The 24697-nt window shown below is 37.2% G+C and overlaps 1 protein-coding gene across 22 annotated transcripts in view; it reads left to right on the top strand.

Moving 5' to 3' along the window:
• Window positions 1-24697, top strand: part of AFDN (afadin, adherens junction formation factor) — a 122864-nt gene that overhangs the window by 92571 nt on the left and 5596 nt on the right. For 5 of the 22 annotated variants that reach the window (XM_027889110.1, XM_027889108.1, XM_027889113.1 and 2 more), the window contains 10 exons: window positions 7302-7367; window positions 7524-7597; window positions 8095-8213; window positions 9254-9448; window positions 9707-9798; window positions 10233-10421; window positions 13064-14086; window positions 15898-15933; window positions 20475-20609; window positions 22752-23268. In XM_027889110.1, the coding sequence (XP_027744911.1) occupies window positions 7302-7367; window positions 7524-7597; window positions 8095-8213; window positions 9254-9448; window positions 9707-9798; window positions 10233-10421; window positions 13064-14086; window positions 15898-15933; window positions 20475-20609; window positions 22752-23268 (2446 nt within the window). Of the gene's footprint in view, window positions 1-7301; window positions 7368-7523; window positions 7598-8094; window positions 8214-9253; window positions 9449-9706; window positions 9799-10232; window positions 10422-13063; window positions 14087-15897; window positions 15934-20474; window positions 20610-22751; window positions 23269-24697 lie in introns of those variants that run through there. The other 17 variants (XM_027889121.1, XM_027889129.1, XM_027889125.1 and 14 more) reach the window with 11 other exon arrangements.

Consider the following 24697-nt stretch of genomic DNA (forward strand, 5'->3'; position numbering starts at 1 on the left):
GCTCTCCAGTCTTTGGTCGTGTTTTCAGGTGAGGTTCTGTTTATATTGTAAGTGTATTGGGGTTTTGCTTTTTAAGGCTGATTCCTTTTTATTTTTTTTTTCCCCCCAAATCAGCATGATGGAGGAATGGTAAAATATCCTGTTAAACAAGTCAAATGATAACTACTGGTATTTTTTCTCTCTTCCATGTGTAAGCTTTCTTGTTCATGATATCCTCTGCTATTCTGGCATTTGTACGTGCCACTATGGCTTGGGAATAGGGAACATAGTCTGCAGTTTTAGTTTCTTCTTCTAACAGGTCAGGGGGTTTTGCTTTGTCAAACCATGTATGTGGGCCACACAGATGCAATAAAGCCAGATCTAAGGGAAGTAAAACTTTGGTGAGTTTTAATTGATGGATTTATTGATAATTTCATATCTCAGTTTTTTGTTTATCCTCTTGACTTGGTAGCTCCTTTTATTCTAGCTCTCTAGAAGTGGGGGAGGATTCATTGTTTATTTATTTTTTACAAGGTAGTTTGGTCACTTAAACATTTTCCCATACATTCTTTTCTTCATTTAGATTTAGGATAAAGACCTGAGTTGCCATTTGAAGCAGACTTCTGTAAGCAGAAGTGTCCTGTGTTTGTCTTTCCCCCAAAATAGGATTAGAAGATCTATTAAAATTCCATCTAAATGTGAAAGTTCCTCTTTGGCATAGAATTCCTGCAGCAACCTGCAAGTCAAAGCAAATTTAGGATTATTTATTAATTATTCTCACAGTCTGACTAAAATACATGACAAACTTGCAAGTGAAATATGTTAACATCTTTCAGCTTGTGCTGTTTTAAAGCACTTAATTACTTCTGTGTGTGATAAAAAAACCTTTATACAGGTCATGCAAATGTGAGCCCTTCTGGGTACTGAATCTAATAGTTTTCCTCAGTTTCCCTCATGTGTTGGCTATGTACATCTTAAAGATGAATAAGCCCGAGCACGGAGAAGATTATTTTCAAGATTTTTCAAGAATCTTTCCATGTTTTTACTCAGAGGCCTAATAAGGCTTTCTGGGAAAAAAGGGGGTGACATTTTTATCCCACTGTGCAATTACGTAAGTAAAAGTGCGTTGTGTTTTTTAGCAGGATGCATTTACTTCAGTTCTACATATGTCATTCATCTCCATCCCTTGCTAAATAAAGTTTGGAATTTTTTACATTTAGAAGAGGAATGGGTGGGACATGGCCAAGTTGAAAAGTGTCATTGGTGTGTTTGACATGCAGGCTGTCAAAAGCTTAAACCAAAGACATTGTTCCACTGTGTCATTTGCTTCTCTGTGTGGGGATCTGCATGTATGTGGCTGTTTGGTTGGCTTGCAATTGTTCTGGGGCTTAGCTTACACTAGAATACTGTTGTTTTGCAGACACTACCCAGAGCTGCTTGAAAGGTGAATGGGTGACCTATAGTAGGATTTATGAATTTCAAACAGTTTAAATTGTTGTGTTAAAAAATCACATTATTCACGAAATAGTAGAGTCAAACCCTCTTAATGATCCAGGCCCCTCCTAGCAGCTCCTTTCCTGTAAGGTTATGAACAGTTGTGCTGTGCTGTAAACAAGTTGAGGAAGCTGATTTAGTTGAAAACAAAGGTTGTATTGGGGGTGGGGCGGTGGAATTGGAGGTGGGGATCAACTTAGCCTCCAGCCAGGTCTGTCACAGGACCTGGCACAACACAATAGTGTCTGCGCAGCTCCAAGTGTGAGACAGCATGTGAGCAGACAGGTGAGTTTCTTCCTGACATTCTATATGAGTGCAATGCCAGTGTAATTGTAATTCATGTAACATAACATTATTTTTAAAATACTCATATGTGTAAATAGTGATCCACTGCTAGCCTCCAAACTCGTTCTCTGAACTTAATACCATTTTATCTGGGTCGTTCTTTTGTAGTGATTCTTTAACTATATCGTAAAACCACAAAATGGAGGTGTTTCTCATTTTGAAGCTTAGATCTGATATATTTGAGATATCAGTATTTTTAAGTACCATGTTCTCTTCTTCAGTCCACAATTCCCTATTTGTTGAATTCTGTTCAGCTAATACCTTCCTTATAGAACTTTTTTTTCCAGTAAGGTCTGTTTTGGCTATGATATCATTTAGATATTATTTAGAGCTGAAAAAAGGAGGTCTTCAGAATAGAGTTTTATAGTCAGGCAGTTCAGTACAGGAACATTGTCACCCATGTGAACTAAGGAGCTATAGTAGGTTTCTGGGGGTTTTCCAGTTACACACCTGTAAAAGTTTCCTTAAATTGTTACTTAAGTGGAAGGATTTCCCAAATTTTTCCTCAAAAGGGTATACTGTTTCACTTTCTGCAAGGATTGTGGGGAAAAAGTTGTATCAAATGTGAAAGAAAACAGATAGATTAGTAAAAGCTACTGTGGATTAGCTTGTTTTTAAATCTAGAATATACTACATTATTTTTGAAAAATACTTTTAAAGGTTTTGGGGATTTTGTATTTGTTTATGTAAATTGATAAAATATGCTGTAGGTTTCACTGTGTTAATCTTGGGGGGAGAGAACAAACCATCTTTTTATGCTTACTATAGTCTTGCTTTTCGCAGTCATTAACTTGTTTTCCGTTGTGTCCTTCTGTTTGGACTAACAGCTTTATGGATACATGTGCTTTTGGTATTCAGGATTGGAGAAAATACAGTGAAGTGTGAAGAACGTTTGCCACATTATTGTTACTGACACACACATGTAATTTCTCTGTTTTGTTTGTGGGGGAATAATTTTAATTATGTTGACCTTCACATTCCTTTGATAGAAAATCAGATTAATAAGTAGTTTACAAAAAAAACTGTTTTATTTAAACATCAGTAAATGAGAACAGAAAAATTAATGTGGCATATATGAGAATTTTACTCACTTTGGAGTTTAGTATGTGTGACTAACTACATATCAACAACCTTTTTGTGTCCTTAATAGTTATGTATTTCCTTCTAATGCAGTCTCCTGGAAGGTGGAACCAAAGCAAAGTTGGGTCTATTTCAACAGAAATTAAGAATTTGGGTTGAAATTACTATAAAAGTTAGGATAAAAGTTGAAGGAAGATGATTACTTATTTTTAAGGATACTTAGTGAGAAGTCTTCCCAAGCATCTGAAAGCACATGCATGTTATTAGAAACAAGTGACATGTGGATTAGACAGAGGAAAAACTCATTGGTCCTAATAATATGTAAGTAGATGTGATCGCTGTTTTAAGATTTTTTTAATGTAATCTGAACGAATATGTATTTTTAATACCATTTTTATGCTTTCAAAATTCGTGAGGTTTGTATTTGTGAGATGATTTGGAGCTAACACATCTGCTCATAACTTCCCTTAAAAGAACAGGAAAAGATTGACAGACTGTATAGACTTCATGAAAACATGGAAAAAGAAGGAAGGAGGAGTACAATGTCAACTCCTTCAAATCATAATGAAGAATTACTGTCAGACTTAGAGTATAGGAGCAGTTAGAGCAAAAATCTGAGTGATATGGTATCTTCCAGCTGTGGGATATTTATACAAAGAACATAACAAGTGTAAGATGTACCTCTCCTACAAGGAAAGGCTGAGAGAATTGAGATTGTTCAGCCAGAAGTGAGAGTCCTGAGCTGACCTAATTGTGGCCTTCCAGTATGTAAAGGGGGCCTGCCAGAGCTGCCGAGGGACTCTTTTAAAAGGACATGTAGTGACAGGACAATGGGGAGTGGGTTTAAACTGAAAGAAAGTAAGTTAGATTAGTTATTAGGAAGAAATTCTTTGCTGTGAGGGTGGTGAGGAACTGGAACTGGTTACTCAGATAAGTGGTAGATGCCCCATCCCTGGAAGTGTTCAAGGCCAGGTTGGATGGGGCTTTGAGCAACCTCGTCTAGTGGATGCAGTTCCCTATGGCAGGGGAATTGGAGCTTCCAACCCAAGCTGTTCTATGATTCTGTGGTTCCTCCTGGGTTTTAGCTTTCTGTAATTTCAGAATTTCTTTGAGAGTGCATTATATCTGTTTTAGGGAGGTTTTGTTGTTTGGATATTTTTTTAAAGACCTCAAAATGCCCTGCCATCAATCTGTGATTCTGTTTACCCTGTGACATCTATGGCAGTCCTGTTCCTGGATGTTTTCAATTTAATTATGAAATCCTATGGAAAATGTTCTGGGTGGGGGTTTTTTTGTGTTTGGTTTGGTTTGGTTTTGAGTTTGTGTTTTACTATTTAAAATATGATAGACATGATAACAGAAGTAAGAAAGGGTTTTTTGTTGGCTGATTAGAGGTGATAAATAATCCTGTCAGCGCGACACATAATCCTGTTGGCTTTTACTTCCTTGACTTTTGCTGAGCTGAGGAGTCCATGTCTATTTAGTTGATTCTCCCAAGAAAGTTGTTCCATGTTTCTGATCACCCTTGTTATCCTCTGAGCCTCATGGTTCTGTTGGTGTTGTTTTTGTAAGGAAGTAACCAGAGTTCCAAACAGTTTTGTAAATGTGATCCTTTTGGATTTTTACTGACCATCATGGTTTCTGGTTTGTCTGTTCCGTTTTATTACTTCTCTTGGCTTCCAGATTTTTGAGCTCATCTAAGATAGCTCTGAAAATAGGGATTAGAAGGATCTTTCTCAAGGAGATAAAACCAGTTTAGAAACTACTATATGGATATTTGTGCAATTGAAAATGTTTATATCACCACTATCTGCAAACCAATGCACATATCGTGGGCTTATGCAGAAGTTTTCAACTTGATTTAATGTGCACTAACAGCTATAATCAAGCATGAGAAAGGTGATGTGTATGGATGGAAATAGCATCTAATGTAATACCTGAGTACCAAAGTCAGAACTCCAAAATTGCTTGATTAATACATGTGCTGTTGTAAGTGGCAATGCTCTTCCAGAGGCTTGCTTGTCTTTACCTAATCTGTGTATTAGGCAGATTTTTGTCTGAATTTCTGGACCCAAGGGTATAAGATTCTTGCTAGCATCCTTTGAAGTTAAGAAGGAATAGAAGTGCTGTCAATCCCAGGTGTCTTCAGAGGCATGTGGTTACTCTTGGTCATTCTGGCCTCCAAGAAAAGCTGCCATTTGGTCCCTGCAATGACAGGCGGTTGTAACTACAGGGGTGGGTGAGTGAGTTGCTCTTGACTGTTTTGCCCTTTGGAAGTTAAGGAGCTTGCCTTTAGGTATGTTTAGTTGTTGGAGGCAGAGGAAGGAGCGTATAAACCCTATAATTAATTTTCGGTTCCCAACAAGGGAAGTTGGTAACTGGTTCTGCTGACAGTGCCCTGATGGGGAGCAGTACCTTAGAAGTTTGGAGCATTACTTCATATTCTGACCAGTGAAATGCATTTTCACCCCATTATGGCTTCAGTGTTCAGGATCATGTGATCCTTCTCCAATTCTTGGTTTTTACTTACTTGATCAAATTTACATTTGATACATTTAGGTACATTATTGCCTTTTTTCTGGAAAACTTATAAACATGGTGAACAGCACATTCATTTAGGGCTTCTCTGAAAACTTCCATTCCTTGTGAAAACTAACAACTTTCTATCCATTATCAAACCAGTTACTAAAATAAAAGGACAAGTTCCTTTTTGCATGTTACCTTAAAGTCTTGAGGAAGTCCTGCTAAGACATCTTGCATTGTCCATCTTGGAAGTGTAGTTGTTCTGTCAAACAGACAGTCCTTCCCTATGTGTGTCTTGGTTACCTGGGGGGAGAGGGGAAGGAGGGAGTATTTGTGAAGCATAAAAAGAAAAATTTCATTTTTCATTACATTTATCTAACCGTCTTCTGACTTGTTTCTCATAACTTTAACCATTTTTTCTGGTATAAAGTTAAAACTATTCTGCAGTTACTGCGAAATTCCTTTAGAGCCCTTAAAAAAAAAAAAAAGAAACCCAAAAAGTAACTAAATTATTTTATTTGCCTTTATATTCTTTCTAGACAAAGAAAGTGCCCTTATTTCAGTTATCGTTTGTATTTTTTTCCTTTTTATCCATAAATATGACTTAATCAATTATTATGAAAAATTTGGGCACGTAGAATGTTAATCTGGAATCATGAGACTTGAAGGAATTCCTTTTCTCCGGCTTTTGTGTAAATATTTGGGATTAACTCAAGATTTAATGAATAAAAATAGGTCTTTCACTTGCTTAGAAAACTGTATGTACAACACTGGCTTCTGAATAATCTTCACCTTGGTTCTTATTTTACTTTATTATAACAGTGGGAGTAATGAATGCTTTTGCTGCCAAAGGGAAAGAGTTGGGAAAGCAGGGGGGAAAGAAAAGAGGACACTGTATATTCAATATCAGAGCAACTTGAGGGATTATTTTAGAAATATGTTACAATTAAGACTGCTCTGTTGAAAACGTACTTAGCACTCTTCTAAGTGACTTGCAGAAGAGTAAAATGGTACCATTTTTGCTGTAGTAGATAATGAACACACAAATGATAGTCTTACAATGTAAGTGACAATTTAAAGGTTTGTGATACTAACAGTTAGACTGATCTGTGTGGTGTCTTGTACATTGGAGCATGTGGATGATGCAACAGCATGGCTTGAATAGGTGCTTAAATTCTTTTGTCTTGAATCTGTTGGTTGTCTTGCAATAAGTTTATTGTTAACAGTCCTTTCAAAATCTAGCAGAGTACTTATGAGGAAGGTGTTTTATGAACAAAGTTGCATGGTTTTGCAGTAGACTTAAATATTGGCTCTGTCAATTCTAAATTACTTATTATGTCTGCTTTACTTGTTTATGTAAAGCTAGAGGCGCTCTTTGTTCCTTTACACTAGCTCCTTTACAGTCCTAATGAATGTAAAAAACACTTCTATCCCTTTTTCCTATAATCTGCAATTTACCTTGTTTTCATTGGGTTATTAGCAAGAGAAACAGTGCACTCTTTTGAATCATTATACAAAGAGGTATAAATAATTAACATGCATGTAAAAGTGCAAGTAAGTATTTCTTATTAGAAGGGGATTAGAACAAACTTTTTAAGTTTTAGCAGATGTATTTTTTTTCTTATCTAAACTTGCATTAAGACCAGGTATTTTTTGTTTCTAAAAAAGCTTGCCGTTTTAATAGGCCTAGTATTAAATTTCTGTTATGACTTTAAATGAATGTAACTCTTCTCTATATAGTTGGGGTTTTTTTTTCCAGTTTGGAAATATATAAAAGTAGTGAGAAGATAGAGGTTTACTTAGGCATGTCTGATTAACACTTGTGGAATACTTAAGAGATCAAGTACAAATTAAATAAATTAATGCTTCTTTCTCCGTAGGGTGCTGGTCAAGACAAACTTGGAATATATGTCAAGTCTGTTGTGAAGGGAGGCGCTGCAGATGTGGTTAGTAATACTCTTAAATGTCAAATATTCAAAGGTAGAAAGATCCTTTGGAAATGCTCTAAAATCCTTTGTTAACTAGTATGTGTGAATAATTGTTTTAATTTCAACCATGTTAGCATTGGTGTATGAATTTTCTTCTCTTGAATATATATTTAGGATGGTCGTCTGGCTGCAGGGGATCAGTTGCTTAGTGTGGATGGTCGAAGTTTGGTGGGCCTGTCCCAGGAAAGGTACAGAATGCTTTCCTTGGTTGTCTTTCCATGAAGAAAACGTTAGATTAATAACTTACTGAAATGGGCAGAAGCCCATTTTTTTTACATTTTAGGCTTTGTCTTAGCTTTTGATAACTGCCTGTGAATAACCTTAGTAACAAGTTCAGCTGTTTGTGTACTGTTTTCTGTATATGGTATGAGTTATCTATGTAGATTGAACAGTTTTATTTAACTCTTAATTTTAAATATTTTGGCTTCTGACCTTTAATGCAGAAACTGTGAATAAATAGTACTTGCCAGTAGGTGTTGTCTCTGTACATGTCTTCTAGTCATCATCTGCTAGTTTTTTTCGAAGTGACTTTAATTATTAATTAGAAAAAAGAGTGCTTTGTCAAGCAAAAGATTGCTAGAATAAAGGTGAGAAATGACAACGTACAAACTGATAATAAGGAGAACTAAGTAATACAGTGCCTAATTTTATTTTGGTGTTTTTTTTGCTTTGGCTTTTATTGCAGGGCAGCAGAACTTATGACAAGGACAGGTTCTGTAGTAACATTAGAAGTAGCAAAACAAGGAGCAATTTACCATGGTCTGGCAACCCTGCTTAATCAGCCATCCCCAATGATGCAAAGAGGTAAATATACTAATTTTATTTGTGTTAATAACAGTTTTATAAGTCTGCTTTCTGTATTTATAAGCATGCAGAAAATATAATAATTTACAATATCTTATAAATTATTACCATAATACTAAATCAGAAAAGAAATGTAATTGCACAGAAAAAACCCCATTTCCTTTCTTATCAGAACTTCATCTGGTTTTAAATATTGTTTAAGATTATGCTAGTCTAATTGTTAATAAATGCTTTGCACATGTGCCTTTTAAAACTTAATTATGCATTTAAACACATTTCTTATTTTAATAATTTTTGTTTTAACAAATTGAATATAATGAATGCAAAGAACATTAAACTAGATGGCTTTTTTTGCCCCTTTCATAAGAGTTTCTCTCCTGCTCTCAAAATATCACTTCCTTGTAACCACAGAGTCCAGTGTAATCACTAAGAGAGAGACAGAAGCCCCTGGAATATATTTTGCCATTTAATATTTATTTTTAAATTATTTGTTAAGCTGGAAATGTTGAGACTTATTGCCTTAAGTTTCTATGTCTCATCATAAGAAGTTCTTGGATGTTTCTCCCATGTTATATTTTATCATCCTACTTCAGGGAACTAACAAAAGTCATAAAAGAACATTTTGAAGGAAATCATTTTGTCAAGGAAGACCTTTTCTACTTATAGGGTAGTACTACAGTATGGAAAAGTATGGGTTAAAAGAACAAATCCTTATTATCACAGTTTACAACACCATCCCAGATGCCATATGCCTCAGTCAGAAAGAGACCTTTCAGTGTAGCACATTTGGCTTTTCCAGATATTGTGTAGCTTTTTCAAAAGCTCTTTGGAAGAATAAAAACCAAAGGAATCCTCCATTGGTACTTGATACAAGATTGGGATTGCATATTTGAAGAAGAACAAATTTTAAAATCTAACACTCACTTTACTGTGACCTAATTTTTAAATACTAACGCAAGGTAGCTCTGGTTTGAAAAAGAATATGCTAGGCATTAGGTAATATAAGTGAAAGGGAGAAAATACATATCCAACTGTTACAGTTTCTGACCGCCGTGGCTCAGGTAAACCCCGACCAAAGAGTGAAGGATTTGAGCTGTATAACAACTCCACTCAAAATGGATCACCTGAGAGTCCTCAGCTGCCGTGGACAGAGTACAGCGAACCAAAGAAGCTGCCAGGGGATGACAGATTGATGAAGAACAGAGCTGATCATCGATCCAGTCCCAATGTAGCAAGTAAGAAAGATTATCCCTTTTTTAGGAGTAGTTGCCTCTACCAGTAATTTCAGAGGTTGTTGTATTCAAAAGAGGATTGATTGTTTTTAAAAGTGGATTAAGTTTAAAATACCAGTGTAGTAGTAGCATTTGGAGCAAGCTTCTTGTTAGAACTGTTTAAAGGAAAAATCATAGTTATTTTGTGAATACTGTTATTTTATTAAGTTCTGTAAATTATTATTAACAGTCACGTAAATGCTTCCTTTAATTTTCCAACAGATCAGCCTCCAAGCCCTGGGGGAAAGAATGCTTATGCATCTGGAACTACCACCAAAATAACCTCAGTCTCAACTGGAAATCTTTGTACAGAGGTCAGAAGTGGCAAGCAAAATGCTGGCTATTTAACTTTCTTTAGCTATCAATAGCATCAGTGTGCTTGAGTCAAACCAGTGTTTTAACTATTTGAATGCAATCCTGGTGCTAGTGACTGGGTGGGGGTTTTGCTTATTACAGCTAATGAAAGGTTGGGACAGCTTTCAGTGATTTCATTAAGTTTTGTTCATGAACTTGTCCTTGTGATTTCTTGGCTTTGTACAATATTGCATACTCGCTTTGAGACCATAAAAATATAAGTCATAACCATAGTTACCTTTTATACTAGACAACCTCTTTATCTCCTGTCCCAGATGAGTAATGGTCTTATGACCCACAAGAAAACATCTGGGAAATGCATGTTTGGAACAGTCTTCCATACGGATCTATGTGACAAGAAAATTCTACCTTACGTGCTTTCTCCCTTTTTCAGGAACAGACTCTGCCACCAAGACCTGAAGCTTATCCCATCCCAACACAGACCTATACTAGAGAATATTTCACATTCCCAGCTTCCAAGTCCCAGGATCGAATGGGTCCAGCTCAGAGTCAGTGGCCAAATTATGAAGAAAAACCACAGATCCAGGCAGAGAGCAATCATTCTATCAATAGTACGATGCAGGTGAGAAGTAATTTTTTTCAGTATAAAGAAACAACCAGAAAAAAACTACTTGCTTTCCATGCCCAGACTACTAGAGACATTTTTTTAGAATAGACAGCTCTCTATAATCTCTAAATTGCTGAGGAGAAACTATACCACAAGAAGGGAACGACTATACTTTTGCCAGGATGGGCTTGGGTTCAGTAAGCTTATGCTGCCTTTTTTTGTTGTTTGTTTTTTTCTTCTCATTTTGCCTTTTTTATTATTTTTCTTCCATTCGTAAAATTTATGTTAACATGTTCTGCAGAGCTGTCATCTGGGATGTTTCAATCCCCCATTAGAGGTAATAGGGTGCAAATGCTAGTATGGTTTGTCTTGTAAAATGTTTTATGGTTTTCTGAAGAACAACCTAAATCTTCCATTTTTCCAAGAAGGTTTATGTGGAAAAATCTCTTTGCCTGGAGGGTGTGTTGTTTAAGTGACAAAGGAAAGTATTAAAATTGAAATAAAACAATACTTTGAGACCTGTCCAAAGTCTTCACTGAAACACATTCCCTGCTCTCAGTTAAAAAAAGAAGTATATAATTTCAAGTTGTATCTATCATCAAAGTGCAGATGCATCTTGACATGAAGTTAATTTACCCCATTTGTACCTTTAAAAATTCAAAAATAGTATTGTTCTGCTCTTTGTAAATGAGAACTTCACTCCAATCATACAGGAAATTAAACCTAGATCTACTAAATCCCAGTTACTGGATGATCTTTTTCTCTAATCCACCAGCCTTAAAAACACAGAGAAAAAGTTTGAGGGTTTTTTCCAGTCTTTTCCTGCTATTTCTTAATTTGCTATAAAAGCACAGCCTTACACCAGGCTCATTATGTTTTACTCTTGGAAAAGCAGTGTCATGTAAATTACCTTGAGATGGTTGCTTGTCGATGACTCATAGATGTATGGGCAAGGGAATTCAGTAAAAAGTCAATTGAATAAAAAGCTAGTGCTTTTGTTTGTTTGTTTAATATTATAGATATCAAATTCTAATTATTTGAGCTGTTAAGAAAATAGATGTATAGATGTTGTAGCCAAAGTAGGATGGTAATTTTGAAGGAGAATGCTGCATATTAAATGGCTGGGGTGAACAGATTCTTAAATATTTTGCTGAACTTCCACGCTTAACTCTTTCAGGTTTCAATATTTTATCTCACCTAATCTTACCTGCATAATTAATGTCCAGGTGATCTCCATCACTGGTGGGAGAGGAGGAGGCTCCTGCCTCTAGGGAATGGTTTCTGCCCATTTGTCTTAACCAGATTCTATGATAATTGCTGCCTGGACATGCATCTCTCCCCTGCTTAAGAAAAGCTTAAGTGAATAGCTTAGATGAGGTGGTTAAAACTGGTGAGATGAAGCCCATCTGTTGAAGTTGTTGACTGATAACAAATTGGAGCTATGGTCTTAAGGCCAAATGCAATGCAGAAAAGCAAGTGGCTAGAAGCTTTATCTCCTTACAAGCGTTGAAAGTGTTAACAGGTTTTTACCTGCCATACAGTAGTTGTTTTGAGTTGAAAATTAGAGGAAAATAGACTTTTTTAAAAAAAAATTATGCTTTTAATCTTTGCAGTGAGAACTGGACTTGTAAAAACAGCTGCTAAATGCCTGTTTTCTGTTCTGAAGGCATTAGCACACTGTTTGGCTAGGTGCATCTTTACAGCAAATCTAACACAAATAGCTGTGTGTTCAACTCTGTTGGACTAATAGAGCATAAAAAATACACTTGTTTTTCTCAAAGAAGGCATTCTTTAGAGGTCATGGTTAAGGTCATTGATGGAGGAAAAGAAAAGGAGTTTGCTTTGTTAATCTTCTCTCAGTTGTTGATAATTGGTGCATTATGTGTTCAGTGCTTAGTAGTTCCTAACATTCAAACTAGGAATATTTGCTTCAAGAAAATCATTAACAGGTCTGATAAGCCTAATTTAGGGTCCAGTGTTCCTTTTCAGGTGGTTGTAGGGTGCAACAAGACCCCAAGTTTGTATAGAAAAAGGCTTGGCGTTTGAGGCACTAAAAAAGTAACAAAATGTCAGACCAATACACCCATGCCTCAGGAGCAGGTAGAATCAGACCTGCCTGCCCGGATTCCGTACCCTGAATGGCACTGTAGTAATGAGAGCTTCCTGTGGGTCATCTCCTCTGTTAATGCGGCAGGGTGGGCAGAGGCTCCCTTTCTCTCGCTCGGCAGCCTTTCTGTTTGCTTTTCCAATAGGAAAAATGTTCAGTCAAGCCAGCTGAAGCCTGAATGGCAGAGCTGGTATGCCAGAGCCGCTGCTCAGAACTGCCAGGACTCTTGTACTCACGTGTGGGGGAGGGGGTGTCAGGGATAGTCCTGAGAAACTGTGTGAGCTGGGGAGGTTTTCAGCTTAAACTCCATTTTGCATTCATCCTTCCTCCTAGTCCAGTTCCCAGGCATTTTGGAGCTTGTTAGGTCTTCTATCACAGAAATGAGTTAAGAAGACTGGGAAGAGTATTTTATTGTTGGTTTGGGGAAACTTACTGGGCATGGAAATGCTGAAAAGGAATTACCTTCAGTAATGTGTTTCGTAAGCCATTTTCAAATATGTTTTAATATGGACAGACTATGATATACATGCCTTGTTTAAATTTTTTTCAGCGTGTAGCTCGTTCCCAGGAAGAGCTCAGAGATAAAGTTTTCCAGCCAGAGAGGAATCGTTTGGAAGTTGTTATACGGAAGGATGTGGAGTACATTGATCGGAAATCAGACAGCGACCAGTGGATGAATTCATCTGTGGATTCCAGCACATCTAGCCAGGAGCATCTGAATCATTCCTCCAAACCAGTCTCACCTGGTTCCTGTTTAGCTAAAAGTGGACCTGGCCGTTGGAAAACTCCAGCTACTAGCCAGCCGACTCCAGTGGCCATTTCTCAGCCCATCAGAACAGATCTTCCCCCTCCACCACCACCTCCTCCGGTGCATTATGCAGCCGAATTTGATGAACTACAAATGGATTTGCCTCTGCCTCCCCCTCCTCCTCCAAACCAGATAGGAGCACAAGCATCCTCTCAGGTAGCTGCTGCTGAGCGTAAAAAAAGAGAAGAGCATCAGAGGTGGTATGAAAAGGAAAAGGCACGTTTGGAAGAAGAACGAGAAAGGAAACGTCGTGAGCAGGAGAGAAAACTGGGCCAAATGCGTTCTCAGCCACTAATTCCTGCTCAGCCTGTGGTTCCTCCCGTTCCCCTTCAGCAAGTGAAATCAGAAAAACCTTCAACTCTGCAGAGGTCTCAAGAAACAGTTATTCGAGAGTTGCAGCCCCAGCAGCAGCCTCGGACTATTGAGCGGAGAGATCTGCAGTACATTACTATCAGCAAGGAAGAACTGTCATCTAGTGATAGCCTCTCTCCAGATCCCTGGAAACGGGATGCTAAAGAGAAACTGGAGAAGCAGCAACAGATGCACATTGTGGACATGCTGAGTAAAGAGATTCAGGAGCTTCAGAACAAGCCTGATCGTACAGCGGAAGAAAATGACCGCCTCCGCAAACTCATGCTTGAGTGGCAGTTCCAAAAGCGACTTCAAGAATCGAAACAAAAGGATGAAGATGATGATGAAGAGGAGGATGATGATGTGGATACTATGCTCATCATGCAGCGACTGGAGGCAGAAAGAAGAGCAAGGGTAAAAGGGGATAATCCTTTCTAGACAAAAGTATTGTAAATATCAAGCTTGGTGGGTTTTCATGCTTTGTCTGAGTATTTTGATGTTCTTACAGGGTAAGGGAGGATGAAGCTTTCTTAAATACCTCGAATTTTAAAATTAATAACTTGGAGTGGCTTCACCAGTTAAAGGATGTATTATAAAAGTATCAAAGCTACCTTTTATAGATTTATCAACTGAATTCACTGTTCTGGTTTTGGGGAAAGAAATTCCCTTTGGATAAAGGGATTTTGCCATGTACTTGGAGTATGATTAAAAGGTAAAAGATGGTAGAAAATAGCTTACAGAAAGGAAAGCAAAAACATTTGAAATTTTGAAAGTGTGTAGGAGAATGAGGAACAAAAATACTGTGACTTCTCCCTCCCTCCCCCCACCCCCAGTATATTTACTCCCAAGAGGTTTTTTTTATAGTCTTGGACATGAGCACATGGCATGAGTGCTTCCAGGGAATTGTGAACTGAAGGGAGATTCCAACTTGTTAGTCTGCTCCAAGTAAAGGAAGCTGCTACCTCTACCTTGACCACCACCTTAGTGCTGATCCTGGCAGTGGGAAGCATTGGGTTGAACCATATGATTTTGAGTGTTTTAACAACTAATACACCCTGTCTGGGGCTCCAGCTCATACATACCTGGATTTTGCTTGGTGTCCTGTTTGATCAGCATCTGACAAGGTTTGCTTACCTTAGCTTCAGTTCTGTGGAAGCTCATATGTAATAAGATAATACAACTGAATAGTATCCCTCTGTTGGTGGCTGTTGTCTCTCAGAATCTGCTAAATCTACTGTTAATGAGAAAAGGTTTCTGTAGGAAAATCTGTTCTTTTCTGAATAATAGCATGGATACCCAAGTTACATACCAATAGCTATGCGTTGCCAGGCTAAAAAACTAGCTCTGTAATATGCTGAGTGTCTTCTGTGTGTTTGTCTTGAAAAGTTGACTTAATTCTGTGATAAGCAGTGTTTAATTCTTGAGAAATGTTTGGACATGCTTGTTTTGACATTCAGAAATAGCTAGCGGCTTGAGTAGTATTTGAGTTCAGGATTGTTTTGGCAGCCTGATTTCCTAAACTTACTCTTCTCATATTCACTGCAGTCTGCATTGCTTTCCTTTTTTTTCTTGTGGCTAACTTTATTATTGTGTAAAACAATAGATACCTCAAACTTGGAAACTGAAGAAAGGAAAAGCAAAATCTATATTTGGCAAACTGGTTGCGTTAAAGCCCAGCATTGCTAACGTGTAATTTGTAGCACATAGACAGTTACCTACGGGCATAAAAAAATTCAAGTAGAACTGCCATTTTAACAAACTGTCTTTAAAATTTTACTGTAGCAAGGCTAAGAAAGCCATGTGTCATTAAAAGAAAGCCAGTTGTATTGCATAACTTGTTATCAGTCCTCTCGGCAAGTGCTGGATTTAAAATACTGTTTCTGCATAAAGTTCTTCCAGCTTTTTGGAACATTTTAAAACTAAAAATTAACAGTTGTCTTGAACTGAATTATTGTTTGATTTTGGTTACATTTCACTGCTAGAGATGCAATAAGTAGTATCTCTGGAGAACTATTGAGATGTTGAATGAGTCAAAGCAATACTAATAAAAATTTGGGATTATTTGTTTTGATTTCTGTATTCCAGGATTATGTCAATTCAGTTCCTTGTTCTAAAGCAGCTGACTAAACAAATAAAAGAAAATGCTTTTGAAATAGCGCAAGTCGAACCTATCTTTATTTTCACTGTGCATCTTTCTTTTTTTTCCCCTTTCTTACTACCTGCAGCAGACTGCAGTGCCAGCAATCTCTGTTCTAGATTTGGTATGTTTGTTTCTTTCTCTTCAATATCTCTTTGCCGTTTCAATTCCTTATATTATTAATAAACACTCTATGTGCTTTGGATGATGATTTGGCATCTTTGGATGTTCAAAAATCATTGTGATGCAGTAAGCAGTAAGTTAACTGCAAGCATGCATTTGAATGTTTTCAGATGTGGTGACTCCTTTCCCTGTGTTTCCTTCCTTTTAGATGTTGTGCTCTGCTTGCAAACTTGATTTGTTTGTTGTAGCGGTGGTCTAATATAAAACTGTGTATCTGCTGTTCTGTGCAATTGTGTTTATAAAATCTAATAACTAATAACTTTGAATGAACAGGCTGTGAGGTAAGATTTCTTCCTTTCCCTTTACCACCCAAAAAGATTTTAGAGGAGCTCTAGGAGCACCATTCCTTTCCAGTTTGAAGTGAAGTAGTCTTGAGAGCCTAATAGTACAGCGTACTGTTTCAGCACATACTGAAATGTGCTGAAATCTTGTTTACGGTTATTACAGTTTTGTCATTAACATAAAAATTATGTGTAAACTCAGAAGTTACTTCTGAACTAAATATTTCCAAGTAGGTTACATAAACATGCATTTATTAAATTATGATATAATTTCAGTTTCAGTTGGTTACCACTATTTTCTTGCCTCTAAAACATGACTGGCTTTCAAACTGGAGCAGTAATTGCTATGACTCCAGCTAATTCTGTATTTTTTTGCTCTCACTGGATATGGGTACATGGAAAAGAAGTTCTGTAGTCTTCTAGGAAAGAAATACATGCCCTTCAAAGTGTATTTCGATATAATTAGTACACCAGTTTGAAAGAAAGGTGATATGTGCATCTCTTGTTAGTATAATTACTTTGTGCTGCTTGAAAAAAACATAAATGTGTTGGTTCAAAGCCCGGATTTGCATATTTGGCACTGCTTTATGAAAAACAAAATCACCTTTTAAAATGCATACTTATGGTAACTTATAAATCTAAGGTGTTCTGTTTTGTATCTGTGAGGTTCGTGAGTGTTTTAAGCAGTTTACAGTAATGTAAAAGGTGAAATACACCAGCTTTCTGAATTAATGGACAAGCCTGGAGTAAGGGTTTTTTCAGACTTAGTATCTATCAATATTTTTTCTTATTTCTACTCATGTATTTTTTTTGCTGAAAACTTGGTCCCTGGAGCTGCAACTGTATAGATAAAGTATTTTGCCAAGCGAACTGTAAACTTCTGGATCTGTCTGTGACAGGAGGTTGTGAAGGCAGACAGTATCATCAGCTTTAAAAATGGATTAGACAAATTCATAGACATCACACCTGTAAACAGCTACTCCAAGGATTACACAAGGCTGTGCCAGCTGACATCTCTGGTACTGTGATTGAATGCTGGGGAGATACTAAAAGAAATGGGCAGGCTCATGTGCAGCTCTTCTTGCCGTGGTCAGAGACAGAGTACTGTGCTAGATGGATCCATGGCCTGAATCAGTCTATGATTTACTATGTTCATTGGATTTAGCTTTAAAAATTTAGCTTTAAAAAAAGACAGCATGCTAATTCTGAAATAGATGATATTAAATGCTACACCCGGAAAATACTGCTTTTTCCTATTTTCACCTTTTTCATGCTATTCACATGACTTTGCGGACACAAATGTATCTCAATTATGCCACTTCATGTACCCAAGTAATTACTACTTTGTTTCTTAAAAAAAAAAAAAAAGCTTTCCCATGCTTGATGCTTTTCATATGTGTCTAACATGAGCATTGGTGTTAGCTGTTCTGCTAATTACAGGGCTGATGAAAGGTGATGAACAGTTAATGCATGAATTGTCAGCTTGGCCTAGTGTTTGTTTTTTAAATTCCCCAGGCCACTGTCAGATCTGACCCAGCTTTAGTTGTCATAATTAAATAGGTGTAAATTTAAAGTTCTTCTGGAACATCTTTCAGAGTGTTCCAAGCAGTGCTTGGAGACTTCCTGGATGCCAGCCAGTCTTGTGAATATCTTAACGTTCCTGATAGGGATCAGCCCACTGGCCCTTTTACAAGGAGCAATAGCTCAGGGGAAAAGGGGTCGTCTTTGCCCTTCTAGGTGGGAAAAGTGCTTCGAGCATATGTTGGCAATAGGGGGACAGTTGTGCAGCTGAGGGAACTGTTGGCACTTTGCAGTAGAGCTGGGACAAAGCAGGGGAAAAGAATTGGTGCTTTGTGCTCAGCTGCTTTGCTCAGTTAGTTACAGCTGGCAGAACACTCTTCTTCGCTCTGTAAAAACAGATCAGTTTGTACCTGTTACAACATAAACATGTGCAGCTTTGGAGAAAATCCAAAATTAGTAAATCATGTGAAAACACAACTTCTAAACGAGAATAACTAATCAGGATGAAGAAGCATGAAATCGAAATACTCAGCCAGGGAATCTAATAGTCCTCTTACTAGAAGTGGGACACAAAGCTTTGTGACTTGAAAATTTGGGATGAAGTTAGAGTTGTATACTGTGGTATGCAAGCAATGACAGACAGAAAAGCCTGCAAGTGCTCTGGCAATGCCTCATCATCCCACTGCTGCCTGCCTTGGTCTGAGAATCCCCCAAAGCAGAAACTAGTTACTGATCATAAAGAAATCAAATGTCTTCTCTTGATAGTTGCTGTATTCTCGTTTGTGCCTTGCATAAAGTTTTTAATTATTTTACTGTGTTTAGAATAGCCTCCAACCTGGATACAGTTGTCTTTGCAATTATTATGACTCAGATGTTGACAACAGTTCCCAGGTGGGCAGCCTGCCCAATCTGCCTTAGTTCTTCAGTTAAAGTCACAAGACAATTAAACAAACCAGTCTTATTTTCCCTTTAATTTAGTTGGAAATATTTTCTTGTTTAAGAGCATTTGAATAGGAACATTTGCTACTAAAAAAGGCATGCATGCCATATCCTAGGAGCAGTAACTGCCATGTTCAGGATATTTTCTAAATGCAGTTGGGATAGAGTCAAGGAATTTTCCTGTGTTTTCTCACCATGCAGTTTTTACTTGCCTTTTTTTTTTTTTTTTTTTTTTTTTTTTTTTTTTTTTTTTTTTTTTTTTTTTTTTTTTTTTTTTTTTTTTTTTTTTTTTTTTTTTTTTTTTTTTTTTTTTAAGAGGAAATTACTCATCTTGTATAAACTCTTGTGAATTATTAGCTGTCCTTCCTTTTGACAGCAATATTACCTCCTTTGCTAAAATAATGTGTTTTTAATAACCAAGACAAGAAAAAGTCTTAATCTACTATGTTCCCCCGCTCTGCAGTATCAATTGTACTTGATCTCTATCTGTATGTTCTTTTTAGTTAGGAATGACATTTTCAGCCCTAAATAAGGGGAATTTACGTGGAGGTGGCATCCTCTAGTATACATTCACCAAATTACTGCCTAAATGAAATTAATTAATTTTGTTTGTTAGCTTTCATGCTCAAAAATGAGCAGTGGGGAGACATAATTGCAAGAAAACTATTAAAAAAAATTTAGACCTTTTTAGAAGTGATTGGAAAATTGATTAAAAATCTATTCTGCTTTAAAGCACATTTCCCAGTAATTAACTGGGCGGGGGGGGGATAGAAGGTTGTCCTCACAAAATCTATTAAAACTAAATTAATTTTGCTTTGTATCTTAAGGGTATTTCTAAGTGAAGCTGGATTGTAAAAACAAATTCAGTAGTCGAAAAGTACCCTTGTTTATATGCAGGTTATAGCAAAATTCAATGATTTACTGATCTATACCAGTCAGTATAAAAAAAATATTTTGTGAAGGGAAAAAAAGTCACTTTAAAACATAGCTCCAGTAAGAAATAACACAGCATGTAGTCCAGTTAATTTCTACTTGTTAGTATTGTGCCAGTGAATATTCCTGTGCATGAAGGACTTAGATACTGTTCTCTTTAAAGTTTTCTTATCAGTTCAGTATCATAAGAATATATAAACTTGTATTGTCTGTTGGACACCAGTTGTCCATGTGAGCTGTTTAATCTCAGTAGTCAAAGGTTTTTTTCCCCTTATTCTCTGATTTTTCCAAAACACATCTGCTGCAGATACAGTGGGAGATTTTATTTATCTCCTGAGACTATTTGCAGACTTGCTGAATGAGCCTGTTACTTTAAATGGATTGACCCTTTGACTAATGAGTCGTGATTTTCCAGTGCTTAAATAATAATCCAGAATGAAAAAAACAATTGCCTGCTGGATCTGTGGACTGTTGGTTACAAGTATTTAATTTCACTTTACTGTACCTGTGAGACTACAGTTGCTGGAACGTGAGTCACCTCAGTCTTCTGCCAGGGGTCTCCTTGTGTACTTTGTGCTTTTATGTATGTACCTCTATGTACCTCTGGTTTTTGTTTTTTGTTTTTTTTTTTTTTTTCCTTAGGGATTTTAGGAAAATGAATGTGACAAAGCCTACTCTTAACAGCTGGAAATCTGTAGTATAGCATTTTCTACTGAATGAGTTACTTTTAGATGCCAGTATTTGGTTACATTTTTTGACCCATCTTGCCCACATGAGTGGCAAAAAGTTGAAGATGTGTCTCTGTTAGTTACAGGATGAAGAGCGCAGACGGCAGCAGCAATTGGAAGAAATGAGGAAACGAGAGGCAGAAGACAGGGCCAGGCAGGAAGAAGAGCGACGACAGCAAGAGGAGGAGCGGACTAGGAGAGAGGCTGAAGAAAAGGTTGTGGTATTTTAAGTGCTGCAGAGGTTTTTGTAGGCCTTTTGTCTGCCTGGCCAGGGACAGCTCAGTGTTGGGTCAGCAGGGGTTAAACACAGTAGCCCTTGTGATAAAGGCCATGGCACAAGGTTTCCTTCTTACCAGTCTAAACCAAGAAGTAATTAAACAAATAGCCCGCTCCTGCTGATTGGAGTTGATTGGTATTGCAGAAGTAGGCTTACCATTCAAAGGCTTTTAGCAGTAGCGAGGACTTGCTTTCAGAGCCTTTCTGAAAGTTATGGAAGAAGTCAATTACCTCCTGTTTTCCTTCAGTCTCCCAGCATGACTTGTGTGGCTTCTTTACTATAATGGAGGAGTTAGGGGTATTGGGTTTTGCTGTGTCTCAGAGATGGCACTTAAATATTTTTTCAGTATTTTTAAAATACAAAAGAGAAATAGGAAATAAGGTATATTGGTAATGAGTATTCCATATTGATTTTATGTTTGAACTATTGGAGGAAAGAGAATTGATTTCTAGAAAGTAAATAAATAATTTCAGCAGATAAGTCACTGTGCAATCAAACAGATTATAAAAATTCAGGGTTGTCACTTTCTTCAGAACATTATACATGAGAAGCTTTATTGATCAAAACTTGAAGACAAAGCAGGTCATTTGGCTTTTAGCGTGTTTAAGACCCTCTTATTCCTACAGAATGAGCAGTTACTTCTCTTCAGATTGCCTGTTAGTAACACTGACTTCAGAAAGAAGAAAAAAGGCTATCTTGTAGTGTTGGTGTTCATCTTGGAAGATTGAGCAAATATACTTTAAAAAAAAAAAACAACAATCAACCTTAGATATATTAACTTGACTAATTTATTTTTGTTGCATTATTTTCATGCTTTGTTAAATTGTTTCCCCTAAGCAGCATGTGTTGATGAGAAAGCTAAGCTTTGGTTGGAAATAGGTGAGAAGTGAGGAAGGTGTATCTGGACTGAGAAAAGTATTTAAAAGTATACTGTAGGAAGCCGAAAAAGCAAAAGGCAACCAAGAAAAAACAACCAAGGCTTTCATAATTTCTGATAATAATGCAAGCAAATGACATTTGGATCACATGCTTGGAAGGGTTTTCACTGACAGATCTTGACCGAGATATTTGCACATCTAAAAACTTGGATCTCGGTTCCATCAGTACAACGATTTTAGAGAATAGAACAAGGAGATGAGTTTCATTCTTTGCTCTAGATGAACAAGACCAGATTTATGATCTTTTTCAGGATTACTGACTCAGTGTTGGACAGATAAGCAGATAAGGTGGATTTCTTTAAACACATGGATTAAAAATAGGATGGTTGTTCAAAATTATATATATTCCCAGCAGAAGCTATACTATGCTTATACACAAGGGGTTTTGTAACATACAGTTCCCAAATACACATTTTCATTCGTTACCAAACTACTGAATAAACCCTTGTATTAATTTACAGTGTGTCTTAGACAAGAGCTGAATAAAGTTAAATGTTATTTAGTTAAAGAAAAATCTTTTAAAGCCAAAAAATACATAGATGATATTTCATGGCCTTCTAAATGATCAGTAGCCTCCTATAAATGTCATTAGCATAGTTTCTGTTACAAATGTTTTTAAAAATATTTATTTGATGTCTGTTTTGGGAAAGTTCTTTGTAATTTGATTTCTGCATGAAAGTAGTTTTCCTGGTATTTATACCAGAAGCGTTAGGAGTCATCTATTCCAAGGTTCTGTTGATTAACTTACGTTGTATAAGCATGAAGCAAAATTACAAGGTTCCTTTTTTAAGATGGTAGTTAATCTTAGTTATTTTCCTCTCCCACAGATTCTTTACTGCTTTAGTAAATCTGTGCCTTATTAATTGTAGTTACATTCCGAGTAATAAATGCTGGAATTGCCCTTAGGTCACACAGGCAGTTGCCTTAGTGACCACAGGCATGAGTGCCAGTTTTTTTCATAGCAGTAAATATTCTTTGGATGAGTCCATATAGATGCACTTCTTTGTTCACTGCCAGAAAAAGAGACAAAAAAAAATATATAATATTTACACGAAATCTTTGTAGCTCAGTGAAAGAAAGCTTAAATCTCTCTTAGACTGAAACGTCTGACCATTGTGTCTCTGTTTCCTCCGGGCTTACAGAGGCGACAGGAAGAGGAATATTACAGTCGCTTAGAGGCTGAAAGGCGCAGGCAGCATGATGAAGCTGAACGAAGATTACTGGAACCTGACGAGCCTGGTCTGTACAGACCTCCACTTCCACGGGAATATGAACTCCCATCCCCAACCCCTTCATCTAACGCTCCTCCTCCCCCACCTCAGCGAAACACCTCTTACCTCAAAACACAGGTCCTCTCCCCTGACACGATTTATACTGCCAAGTTTGTTGCATACAATGATGATGATGAGGAGGAGGAGGATTCCAATCTAGCAGGTCAGGATAAGTACTCCAGCACAAGAAAATCTTATGGTGACTTTCCTCCTGCCACCCTTAAGCAACAGCAGCCCTCCCGCCAGCCTCGCCCAGTTTCAGATGGCATCTTTCTTTCCAACTCATTCCAGTCATCTCCAGTCAATGCCAACAGTACTACTGCCAAAAAACCCCAGCCCCCGCCCCCATCAAACAAACCGAGTTTCATCCATTCCAGCAGCTCTAAAGGTAGACACAATGAAATCAGTCATTTCTACGGAACTATCCTCGTGTTTTCAACTCTGGTGCTCTCGATTGAATCGCTTATTTTGTGATTTTCCCCCCCACCCCCTACTTAATCACTGTTTTCACACTGGTGATCTAACTTAAATCCTGGTATTAATATGAATCCTCCAATTTTTAATTATTTTGATCTCTCAAATTTTCTTCCTCTTTACCCAAACTTTTCAAAAGCAAAAATTCCATCTTTCACACAATGAATCAGTAATTATTTTAACTGCTACTCAACCAATTCAAAGTACTGTTGGTCTTGGCTTTCACTCTGTATCTTTCAGTGATTTGTTTTGTATGAATGATCACTGTTTACTCAGGGCATCTGGAAGTGCACCTTTCTTGAACACAGGAAACCTCTCCTAATGGGTTCATGGACAGAGCTTATCTTCTGCTTCGTTGTTGGTACCAGGGTTCTCTCTTTTAATCGTGTGTGCAAATGGCTTTAAAAATTACCTTTGTAGATGTAGTTCTGAAACACACAAGCACCAAGAGACATAAAGGACATGCAGTTAGTTTCATGTATTAGGCTCCATTCCTGCAGTTCTGGTTTGTTTCGTGCAGTTTCCTTGCAGAGAGATAAAGATCTAAATTTCATCTTAGTACTTATTGCTTTACTCCTTCCCATCCCTTCTTCGCCTCTGTGTTTGTCTTCTCATCTTGTTTCTTTTGAAGCTCCAAGTGGCCAACCATACTGGAGTTTAATTTCAAGAAGAGCTCTAGTTGCCAGTAACTCAGCACCACATTTTATCTGCAGAGTACTAGTTTAACTACACTGATGAATTCAAAGTTAATCCAGTCCAAAGATCTATTCTAAATTTTTTTTAAACTGCTGCTGTATAGGAGGAATCTTAATATACTTGACTCTGTGAGTATATCTCACTGTAATAAGCTTGCAGTTTAGTGATACAATACTTCGTCTTAAAAAACAGCAGCATCTTCTGGCAGCATTACCTACACTTGTTTTCTTCTGTTCCCCTAGTTCTTTCTTTTTATTTATACTGGAAATTAACAATTTCCTGAAAACCAACTCCAGCTGATCAAGTCATTCTTCTAAAATGAAAAGAGTACCAAGTCACCTGAGATCACAGGCGAAAATGTTTAGGCTGACTTCTAGCAGAATGGCTAACTTGTTTGCTGGATTTAAGTCTCAGTGACACAGGTGGAAGCCTGCAATATGGTATATCCCTCATCACTTTTTTGACCACCTAATGAATTAGGAAAATCACTTACTTGCTTTATTAAGAGGTGTGCCCTGGTCCCAGGGAGAATATGAGCCTCCAAATCGCTTCCATCTCTCAGAAGCACTTCTAATCCAGCTGCAGGAGTACACGAATCTGATGTAGGATATTTATGAAGCCACTGAGCTTCCTGTCTGCATCCTTTT

This window comes from Empidonax traillii, unplaced genomic scaffold, assembly GCF_003031625.1.
Source record: "Empidonax traillii isolate 1590-97213 ecotype Southwest subspecies unplaced genomic scaffold, ASM303162v1 scaffold254:size1037790, whole genome shotgun sequence".
NCBI classification, from domain to species: domain Eukaryota; kingdom Metazoa; phylum Chordata; class Aves; order Passeriformes; family Tyrannidae; genus Empidonax; species Empidonax traillii.